At 43.1% G+C, this 11,537-nt stretch overlaps 3 protein-coding genes across 3 annotated transcripts in view; all 3 read right to left on the bottom strand.

Moving 5' to 3' along the window:
• The window catches only part of LOC118404328 (zinc finger protein 28-like), a 3,257-nt gene extending 675 nt beyond the window's left edge, over nt 1–2,582 (bottom strand). Inside the window, exons 1-3 of the mRNA XM_035803397.1 lie at nt 1,916–2,582; nt 1,529–1,619; nt 65–245 (exon numbers count right to left, since the gene is read on the bottom strand). Coding sequence (XP_035659290.1) covers nt 65–245; nt 1,529–1,619; nt 1,916–2,582 — 939 coding nt within the window. The remainder of the gene's footprint in view (nt 1–64; nt 246–1,528; nt 1,620–1,915) is intronic.
• Nucleotides 2,583–2,620: 38 nt separating this feature from the next.
• On the bottom strand, nt 2,621–3,871 carry LOC118404327 (zinc finger protein 37-like). Its single transcript, XM_035803394.1, has 2 exons — nt 2,947–3,871; nt 2,621–2,691 (listed from the first exon to the last, which is right to left on the bottom strand). The coding sequence occupies exons 1-2, from the start codon at nt 3,869–3,871 to the stop codon at nt 2,621–2,623; spliced, it is 996 nt and encodes a 331-aa protein (XP_035659287.1).
• Nucleotides 3,872–8,236: 4,365 nt separating this feature from the next.
• Nucleotides 8,237–11,158, bottom strand: LOC118404185 (zinc finger protein 501-like). Its single transcript, XM_035803209.1, has 2 exons — nt 11,055–11,158; nt 8,237–10,002 (listed from the first exon to the last, which is right to left on the bottom strand). Exon 2 carries the CDS (start codon nt 9,895–9,897, stop codon nt 8,506–8,508), a length of 1,392 nt encoding a protein of 463 aa, XP_035659102.1. The 5' UTR covers nt 9,898–10,002; nt 11,055–11,158; the 3' UTR covers nt 8,237–8,505.
• Nucleotides 11,159–11,537: the final 379 nt, after the last annotated feature.

The raw sequence follows: 11,537 nt of genomic DNA, 5'->3' as shown, positions 1-11,537 counted from the left end.
TTGGGAAAGGGTCGGCCTGTTCACGCCCTGTATCCGCAAATGTCGCACATGAATTGTTTCTCACCGGTGTGTTCATCACAATGTGTCTGTTCAGATATTCTTTCTGTGCAGCAGAAAAGTCGCATTGGTCGCATTTGTAGGGCTTCTCACCGGTGTGTTGTCTCATATGTCTGGATAGATTTGCCCTATCAGCTGTTTTGTATCCGCATTCACTACACATGTAGGGTTTCTCACTGCTGTGTTTTCTCATGATGTGTTGGTCAACAAGATACAATTTAACTAATTGAAGGTACTAGGCTAACAGGATGGTCGACATCTTCTCGCTTCTTTGTACAGGTGTAGATATAGGAACAGATAATATACCCCGAGATTGTCAGACAGACTTAGCTATTATATCTCCAAACAGATCCTACAATGGCATAAGATAGTACCAAACTGGCCAAGGAGTGTAGTCAGCCAAGAGATGTCCATAGTAGCGAAACACTCTCCAAAGCTGGCTTCACTCCTCTGCCAGCTTTTGATACTATCTTATGCTACCGTAGGATCTGCTTGGAGATTACCGGTACTTTATGATACCTCTACAAAACCACACGTTCCTCACTGCTGCTGCACTAGGTTGGGCCTAAAACACACATTGATTTCACTGATATAAATACAACTTGAATATAGAAAATGAAACTGAAGTCAATGGTGTTGCTGTTTTGCACAAGTTTAATCATATTGCACCACGACATACAATGTAAAGGTAAAACAAGTACTAGTGCTATAATTTGTACCTTGGTTTAAGTAACGTTGTTTCTCTATTATAGAATTTGTTTTTCATCATTCATGCCAATAACAATCACAATAACAATAACTGTTTTGTCTCCAGGGTAGACTAATCTAATGTGCATTTACAGTAGCCGCTCTAGTCATATTTGAAGTTTTTTTTTCAATGGTATGTATTTTCTTGTCGGGATAGTACTACAAGTTTTACAGCTGCTTACTTGACATTGCTTCTCTATCAAGAAAGTTGTTTTTTTCCCCATCATTCACATAAATCACAATCACAGCTATTTTGTCATGTTGTTATTTCACTATTCATGGTAGGTTTATATATATTAAACTAGTAATAATATGTCCGTTTAACTTTCAAATACAGGGGGTGTGTTTGTTAAGGATATATCTACAGGATACATCTACAGTCCAAAAACACAATTGCAAGTGAAAGTGCATGACCTACCCTACTTGCCTAATCGGGCAAGTAAGATTTTTCCATCGAGTGCGATTTTGATATACTTGTTACTTTCTACAGTCATGACATCAAGCAATAGTCAGCATAGATAAATAGAGGAAATAATAAGAATTCCATTGCTGGAAGTGAAAATGCATTTACATGTAACCAAAGGTCAGGCCTAAACACATTTTGATTTCACTAATATAAACACAACTAAAGAAAATTGTTACTTTTAAAACCTTATATATTAAATATATTTATTTATAATAGTGACATTTGAATTTGGGGCAAGTAAATTTTTTATGTGCTTGCCCAATAGGACTGTTCGCTTTGTTCCACTCCCCAAGGTCGCGGAGTAGCGACCTTGGGGAGCGGAACAAAGCGAACAGGACTGGACTCCAGGCTACAATAGGACATGAATTTTAGTAAACTTCTCCAACCCTGATCTATGTGAAGCAGAAAATCCAATATAGTCACATTTGAAGGGTTTGCCAACGTTATGTATTTTCTTATGTCTGGAGAGCCCTCTCCTATCTGCACTGCCCACAAATGATTGTTAAAGCTACATGTGTGCCACAGAATACCCTCTCTGGTCACATTTGAGTGGTTTCCCAACGGTATGTATTTTCTTATGTCGAGACAGCATTCTTCTCTCAGCTGTCCTGTATCCGCATTCCCCACACATGTAGGGTCTCTCACCGGTGTGTTTTAGCATGACGTGTGTGTCTAAACGATCCTTCTGAACGGCAGTGTAGTCGCACTGGACACATTTGTAAGGTCTCTCACCGGTGTGTTTTCTCACATGACGATAAAGAGCTGACTTGTCGGCAGTACTGTAGTTGCACCACTGGCACGCGTGAGGTTTCTCACCGGTGTGTTTCACCATGACGTGTTTCGTCAGATCGCTTTTTCCTGCGACAGCATAGTCGCACAGCGGACATTTGTGTAACTTTTCACCCGTATGTTTTCTCATATGTACAGTTAGATAAGATTTAAGAACGGCGGTGTACCCACAAATCCCACAAAAGAAGGGTTTCTCGCCCGAATGTTTCTTCGCGTGTCGGGTTAGGTGAGACTTTTTTGCCGTTCGGTAGCCGCAATCACCGCAAATGTAGGGTTTTTCATCGCTGTGGGTCAACATATGCTGGCTTAGGGTATACTTATCAGCTGTTCTGAATGCACACGTGGTACAAGAGAAGGGTTTCTCACCGGTGTGTCGTTGTGTCACGTGTCGCTTCAAATTCCATTTGTCCACAGAGCAAAAGTCGCACTGGTCACATTTGTAGGGTTTCAGGCCGGTATGTTTTTTCATATGCCGGGTTAGGTATGACCCTACGGCGGTTCTAAATCCGCACTGATCACACATGTAGGGTTTTTCACCGGTGTGTTTTCTCTTATGCAAGGTTAGGTCAGACCCAAAAGCCGTCTTGTAGTGAAGTTGTACCCGCATTCGTCGCAAAGGTAGGGTTTCTCGCCTGTGTGATTTGTAATGACATGTCGATTCAAAGATTCTTTTATTCCGGCGGTAAAATCACACTGGTCACACTTGTAAGCTTTTATACCTGTGTGTTTTGTCCTGTGTCTGACTAGCGACCATTTTGTACCAGTCCTGAAATCACATTCCTCACATATGTAGGGCTTTTCACCCGTGTGTTTCTTTAAGTGCTTGATAACCATGCCACTCTGTGCTGCAGAGTAGTCACACTGGTCACATTTGTATGGTTTCTCACCTGTGTGGGTTCTGATATGTTCATTCAGCCGACCGATGGTAGATGCTCTGTATCCGCACTCTTTACATATGTGGACTTTCTCACCGTGTTTTATTTTGAGGTGTTGGCGTAGGTTGTCTTTGTGTGAAGCAGAATAGTCGCACTGCTCACATTTGTAGGGTTTCTCGGTGATATGCGTTGTCATGTGTTTGAACATGCGACTCCTAGTAGCCGACCGGTGACCGCACTTCCAACAGATGAAGGTATGTTTAGCAGGATGGCTGAAATCTTGTACGATATGGCTCTGTAAAGATGCTTGTGGCGGCGGGACCACTTTGTCAGTTTCGGGACAGTTTGAATCGAGTGTTTTCTCAGTTACAACGTCCTGCTGCCGTCCTGTGTCTTTTGTCTGATCCACCATGTTGTCCATTTCCACCTGTCCTATACGGACCTGCATATCCTCAGGCTGGGTACAGTTTATCTGGCATGTTTCCTCGCTCAGAGCGTCCTTCTGACATTTTGTGTCTGCTGTCTGCTCCCCGCTGTTGTCAGTCTCGTTTGTGGGATAATGCGCTGCTTTGATTACGCCGTACTTTTCTGTGTTCTCATTGTGCATTTCCTGCAATAGGTCGTCCTCTTTTCCATCCTTCTGGCACCCCATGTCTTCTGTCTTATCTTCTTTGCCGGGCGTCTTGTTCACTGTTTGATCCGTATGGCTCGCATTACCAAGAAGCCAACAGGCTACCCCTCCCTCCTTTGCCGGATGCCCGGTAAGTGAGATGACGCCGTGCGTTTTCTTGTCCCCATGGTACTTTTTCTTCAGTATCTCGTCCTCTTGTTCATCCTGTTGTAACTCCGTGTCTTCTGTCTCCTCCTGTTCTTTGATGTGCCCCTCGCTCGCAGTTTGCGCTGTAGGAACCTCTTGAATGTGGGCTAACTTGTCCATCACTGAAACAGAAACGAAAACATTGGAAATCTAAATATAAGCAAGGAGGTGTAGAGGCTAATTAAATGCCTTTTAGAAACAAGAAATTGTGCAGATATTTTTGTCAGACTAGTGGTTTCAATTTAAACAGATGACATAGCACCTGATTTTAGTTACTACGACCACTGAGGTTACGGGCCGTGAGTGAGTGAGTAACACAGTGAAAAATGTAGATTTGTAGGGTTGAAGCTTATCCTCTTTTGGATTTTTTCGGAGAGCCTTGACCCCCTGTATAAATACATCTGAGGTCTCGAACCCCTCTGATTTCATTTGAGTCCATAGAAATATTCAAATCCACCTTTTTGACCTCGTTGTAGAAAATTCCGAATCCAGTCTATCTTGACCCCCCGTTGTAAAACAAAATCCTATATTATATATACTATAGTAAAATCTCACCTCTTCAAGCCCCCACCTCCCAATAATCATATTGTGGAACAGCCAATTGCATATGCATTACAGCTAGCCTCCACCCGGGCTACAGGGATCGTAGAATTCGACATACACACACACACACAGACAGACAGACACACACACACAGACACACACACAAAAAAAACACACACACACACATAAACACACGCGCGCACACACACACACACATAACACACACACACAACATACAACACACACACACAGACACATACACACACAATCACACACACACACACGCACACACACACACGCACACACACACACAATGCACACACACACAACGCACACACACACAACGCACACACACACAACACAAACACACACACAACACACACACACACACACACAAACACACAAACACACATACACACACACACCACACACACGCACAAACAAACACACACACACACACAAATGGGGAAATTGGCCGGGATTAAGTCAGTGCACGCTTATGTTCGTGTTCCCCCTCGACAGACCGGATGCGCAGCCGACCAATTCCTCTAATAAGAAACTCCCTGGCAAATTATAATCCCCCTATAATATATTAATAGCCAGTGAAGTCGGTCTGGTAGAGCAAGGAGCTTCTGATATAAAAGCTCCTTGGGTAGAGGATATATACAGCTACCCTTCTATTTTGTGTTCTTTCTTGATGGCCACGGAACATTAAGAAAGAGCACAAAATAGAAAGCCCGATAAAAACGTCTACAAACGCCTAACCTCTGCTTTGAGAGTAACGTTATCATCAAAAATACCAACCACAAACCGTATACGTACGTCTACATCAGATTTATCAATGAACAAGCATCAACCAATTAGCGTAAACGATAAACAAATGTCTTACCAGTATTTTACGGTGAGTAGAGATTTCCTCGTCGTCTAGAATCCTGTGAAAATCGCATCAATGTAGAGGGGACAGAATTCCGAAGACGATGACGTCATTCAAAATGGCTGAAAGGCAAGCTGGCGCAAAGGTGATAGGTCACAAACCTGATTCTCAGATCAATATGGGTCAAACCACAGATCGCACTTAACGCTTTACTCCACAGGTTGGCGCATAGCAAAGATGTCATTGGGCGCGATAGGCTCTATTAAAACTAACGCGGTGAGATATTCTTTGATTGGCTGGCTTTTGGCTCAGCAAGTTACCTTATCTAGTAAATCAAAATGATCGGGATTTATTTATGTATTTATTAAGATTCTCTAAATACTGTATCTGTAACGTTATCTACGAGGGGCGTGCAATAAGAAATGCCCCTGATCCATTTCCAGTTGTCTGATCTAGATGAAGTTTTGTATGTGTAATGATTCATATCTCTATGGTTTATGTTGCAAAAAATAGCTCTGAACTAATTGCGGTTTCTGATTTACTGGTGTTTGAACTGAGTCAGGTGTGAGATGGACCAGGTGTGAAATGGAGCCAGTTGAGTGTCGTGCAGTGATCCAGGTTTTGTATTTGAAAGGACGCACACCAAAGGAGACTTTTGATGAAATGAAAGAAACTTATGGTGATGATGCCCCATCATATGGCCTTGTAAAACGCTGGCATCCTGAATTCAAACGTGGCCGGAAGTCTGTGGAAACAGCTCCCAGAGCTGGTCGGCCCTCTTCTGCCAGTAATGAGGCATCTGTTGGACGACCAACCTGGGTTGTCCTACAAAAACGGTTTTCAGAGCTGCATCAAACTATGGGAGAAATGCATAACTCTGGGTGGTTCTTATGAAGAGAAAGACTAATAACTGTGCCAAGTTTCATTAATATCCTTATTGACCGCCCCTCGTATATAGCCGGTAAAACAGCCATTCGGCGTATCACACCAGCTTCGCAGGCACGCGGTGCGGCAGCAACTGGTTATATTACACTGAACGATCCGTCACACCTAACTATACAGCGGAAGGGATGAGTTCCGGACAATATGCGGACAAAATAATTTTTTTACGTCCCTCATTGTTTGACTTCAACCTTTTTAGAGCAGACAAGAGGGATTTTCCTGGTCTTCCACATATTTCTGTGCGTAAGAAGTATAACTTCGTACAGAAAACCAGTAGTCCTCACAAACGCTTGTGACTATCATCTTTATTTTATTCATAACCAACAGTAAATTCACAGAAATAAGTGTTAAAAATAACATATAAAAGAAGGTTTTACACTTGAAAGACTATGTCCCGAGTTGACCTATGACCATTTTAATTTAGTATTTCTCACAAGTTCGTTTGTGACAGTTAGCTACAGGATCCACCTTTCAGCTGTATATAATCCGTCAGCCTTTCAATCGGAGAGTTTCTCACAATGTGCAGCCGAATAGCCATATTGGTAACATTTGCAGAGTCTCTCATGGACAGTTTGCCTACAGATCATAATGCAAACAAATGGTTATCAAACACGATCATCTAAGTCACAAGCTACTCAACGACCGAAGAACCGAACAAATGCTAATGACAAAAACGTATTTTAACAGAATGCCAAACATCTAGAATGATTTAAAACTGTAAGGTTATTACATTTCTTTTACATTGTATATGGACCTCACATGGTATTATCCTTTTCACTTGTTAACTCTATGTTCAAGTATATTCTGTACATGTTACGGAATGTAGTTTTTGTCCAGTGTATTCATAAGGACTGCAGGAGAAGTAAGTACAATGTACATGTATATTGTTCAAAAAGCTTATTGTGGATTTGAATAAACCCAAACTCTCACCTATAGTATTCTGAAAGAAATGATATGTCAGACCTATCTGTTGCCTTGTATCCGCACTCTCTATACTAGGGGTGGGTACCGGTACAGAAAATTCAGGTCCAGAGGATTCTACTCTACTTCACTCGTTATTTTCCTCGACCGGTAAGCCCCAAAATGTGTGAATGCCTGATCATATAATCTGTTCATTTTCCAATAGGATCAACATCCTGTCCACCGATTTTTTTCAGGTCCGATTTTTTCGGACCGGTCCAATACGAAAAACTGGTTTTGTACCGGTACCCACCCCTACTCTATACTTTAACCTGAACAAGATCGAAGATGAATCTCACTTTCTATTAGATTGTAGTTTATATAGTAACGATAGAAGTATTCTCTTTAGCTATATTATAGGAAAGTTCCCTCGCTTTGAATATATGTCTAGTGTTGAAAAATTAATTTTTCTTATGAGCTTTGATCAAACGACATTATACAAACACATCTCAAGCTACATATTTAACATAACTAAGAAACGAGAAGAAGCCGAACAAATGTATTAGAATAGTTTTAGAATTTATGTTTTAGATTAGTCTTAGAAACCATGTTTACTGCATTACTACTCTTTGTATCTATATGCCTGTACTTAGCCCGATAGGGCATGAATGTGCAATAAAGGCTATTACTACTATACACAATTATTACACATGTGCACCTAAGGCTGTTCATCAGTGTGTTTTTTCTTATGTCGGGCTAGACTTGACCTGACAGCCGTCCTGTATCCGCACTCCCCACACATGTAGGGTTTCTCACCGGTGTGTTTTGCCATGATGTGTGTGTCTAAAGTGCCTTTCTGTGCAGCAGAATAGCCACACAGGTCACATTTGTGAGCTTTCTCGCCGGTGTGTTTTTTCATATGTCGGGACAGAGCCTGACCTTACAGCTGTCCTGTATCCGCACTCCCCACACATGTAGGGTTTCTCACCAGTGTGTTTTGCCATGATGTGTGTGTCTAAAGTGCCTTTCTGTGTGGCAGAATAGCCACACAGATCACATTTGTGAGCTTTCTCACCGGTGTGTTTTTTCATATGTGGGGACAGAGCCTGACATTACAGCTGTCCTGTATCCGCACTCCTCACACATGTAGGGTTTTTCACCCATGTGTTTTACTCTCACGTGTTTGTCTAATCTATCTTTCCGTGCAGCAGAATAGTCACACTGTCACAGGTCACATTTGTGAGCTTTCTCGCCGGTGTGTTTTTTCATATGTCGGGACAGAGCCTGACCTTACAGCTGTCCTGTATCCGCACTCCTCACACATGTAGGGTTTTTCACCCATGTGTTTTACTCTCACGTGTTTGTCTAATCTATCTTTCCGTGCAACAGAATAGTCACACTGGTCACATTTGAGAGGCTTATCACCGGTGTCTGTTTTCATATGTACATATAGGCAAGCCCTAACGGCCGTCCTGTACTCGCACTTATCACATAATTAGGGTTTTTCACCTGTGTGCTTTACCCTAACGTGTTGCCCTAACGTGTCTTTCCGTGCAGCGGAATAGTTGCATTGGTCACACTTGTAAGGTTTATCACCGGTGTGCGTTGTCATGTGACAGTCTAATGAATATTTAAGTGCGGCTGAATAGTCACAGAGGTCACATTTGTACGGTTTCTCTCCAGTATGTTTTCTAATATGTCTGGATAGATTGCCCTTATCAGCTGTCCTATATTCGCACTCCTCGCAAACGTAGGGTTTTTCATCGGTGTGTTTTCTCAAGATATGACGGTCCATTTCGATTTTTTGGGCAGCAGAATAGTCGCACTGGTCACATTTGTAGGGTTTCTCACCTCTGTGCATTGCCATAATATGACGGTCCAACTTAGCTTTACGTATGGCAGAATAGTCACACTGGTCACATTTGTAGGGTTTCTCACCGGTGTGCTTCCTCACATGTTTAGATAGATTGCCCTTATCAGCCGTCCTGTATTCGCACTCCCCACACATGTAGGGATTTTCATCAGTGTGTTTTGTGAAGATGTGGCGCTTCAATGAAGCTTTATGTGCGGTAGAATAGTCACATAGGTCACATTTGAAAGGGTTTTCTCCTGTATGCTTTCTTACATGAGTTATCAGTTGGGACTTAGAAACTGTCTTGAACCCACAGAAGTCACATATATGAGCTGTAGTAGATTTTGCCCCTTTTCTCTTTCTATGTCCTATACTGGTCGGCTCTTGTACTATATATGAAGCGATTTCGTCGTCAGGCCGTACAAACTCTACGTCGCACGTTTTCTCGCTTGGCACGTCCTGCTCCCGTCCCGCGTCTGTTGTCTGATCCCCACTGTCGTTCATTTCCATCGTTTCTGTACGGACTTGTATATGTCCATGTGATGAGACTCCCTCCTCGGGTTGGGTACAGTTTACCCCGCACGTTTCCGCGTTAAGAACGTCCTGCTGCCGTCCCGAGTCTGTTTTCTGCTCCCCCATGTTGCCCATCTCCATCTGTTCTGTACGGACCTGTTCATGTAGATGTGATGAGACTCCCTCCTCAGGTTGGGTACAGTTTACCCCGCACGTTTCCGCGTTAAGAACGTCCTGCTGCCCTCCTGTGTCTGTTGTCTGCTCCCCCATGTTGCCCATTTCCATCTGTTCTGTACAGACCTGTACATGTAGATGTGATGAGACTCCCTCCTCAGGTTGGGTACAGTTTACCCCGCACGTTTCAACGTCCTGCTGCCGTCCTGTGTCTGTTGTCTGCTCCCCCATGTTGCCCATTCCCATCTGTTCTGTACGGACCTGTACTTGTGGATGTGATGCGACTCCCTGCTCAGGCTGGGTACAGTTTACCCCGCACGTTTCATCACTTAAACACCCTGCTGCCATCCTAGGCCTGTTGCCTGCTCCCCACTGCTGTTTCGCTCGTTCCTTGGATGTCTGGAGGGCGGTCCTTCAAAATGAGACTCACAAGTTGGCTCGGCCATCGCCTACCTATACAATAGTACGGCAGAGAGGTAAAACATAGGGGAGAAATGTTGTGTTTCGTAGTGTTTCAGTCCTGAGAAAATAGGGCCGGTAGGTAGGGATTATCTTTTTATATTTGATTTTTCTTTCTACTTTGCCAAAACTCTAGTGATACAATACAGTTTACCGAAGTAAAACTGAAGTGCATGGGGACATTTCAGTGTCAAACTTGAATTTTGTGCATAATGGTTTCCAAGATACGCCGGATACGTTTACCCAGCAGTTGTTTTACTTGAATAGGGGGCAGGCTGAATAAAAATTCGAATAACAAGTTCTAGTTTAAGGCAGGGGTACAGTATTTTTTCTTCGCGAACCCCGAAATGACGTAGGGGTCATCTTGGGTATCAGGACAACTCGGCACCTAGGACAACTCGTCCCCAGTCAATCAGGACAATCAATCTGTGCTGTATTCTGCTACCCGTATCTGTTCCGGTCTTTGCCCCCCTCCCTAAAATAACGTAGGACTAGGGCTGGGTACCGTTTTTTCTCATTGGACCGGTCCAGAAAAACCGGACCTGAAAAAATTCCGTGGACCGGATGTTGGACCGATTGGAAAATGAACTAATTATATGATCAGGCATCCACGCGTTTTCGGGGTTACCGGTCGAGGCAAATAACAAGAGCGAGGCAGAGTAGACTCTATAGTCATCTTTACCAACTTTTACAGTCAATCGTACAGAGGCAGTTTGCCTTGTAGGATTTTAAAACATCAGTGGGAGTCGAATACTACACAAAACAGATTTCTTTGTAGCAAAATGGACCATTGTTTTGAGTATCATCCATTCACAAGTTTTCACATAATGAATCAGGTCCTGAGGTTCAGGTACGGACCTGGACCTAATCCTTTGGACCTGAACCGGACCTGGACCTGAATTTTCTGTACCGGTACCCAGCCCTACGTAGGACTATTAAAGCTTCGCAAACCTAGCATTCCCTTCAAACTCGCTTCTCGTATTACGTATGTAGTCGCTAACTTTAGTTAAGACCCAGTAAACGTTAACAGTGCACAAATGCCTCACCTGTCGCTTTATGTAGCGGTGGTTGTAATATGACCCTTAGAGAATGCTGGAAATACCGCTAAATTAGAGAGGGCGCCCTCGAGAACTAACTGAGAAACAGAGAAATGGCAGACAATCTAAGCAGCAGTTTAAAGGTCAGTTTATATACCTGTTACACCAGTTTTCGGGTCAATGCGCAATTCACCTACTCTCCAAGCAGAGGTGAGGCTCCGGCTGTTTTTTAAACGTTTTTTGTAGTCGTTTTTATCGGGCTTTCTATTTTGTATTTTATCTTGCTGGGTTTGGCTGGCGTACTGCAAGAAAAATGACAAAATAGAAAGCCCGATAAAAACGACTAAAAAACGTTAAAAACAGCCGGAGCCTAACCTCTGCTTGGAGAGTACAATTCACCGCCGAACGCTCTATGTGACCTTTTCTACAACCACACAATGGTTACATACAAGGAGTTGCCGAAATATATGAGGGCTTATTTGGGTGATTTGG

The sequence above is a fragment of the Branchiostoma floridae genome, chromosome 17 (assembly GCF_000003815.2).
Source record: "Branchiostoma floridae strain S238N-H82 chromosome 17, Bfl_VNyyK, whole genome shotgun sequence".
NCBI lineage: Eukaryota > Metazoa > Chordata > Leptocardii > Amphioxiformes > Branchiostomatidae > Branchiostoma > Branchiostoma floridae.
This window is presented reverse-complemented; position numbering and strand designations above follow the sequence as displayed.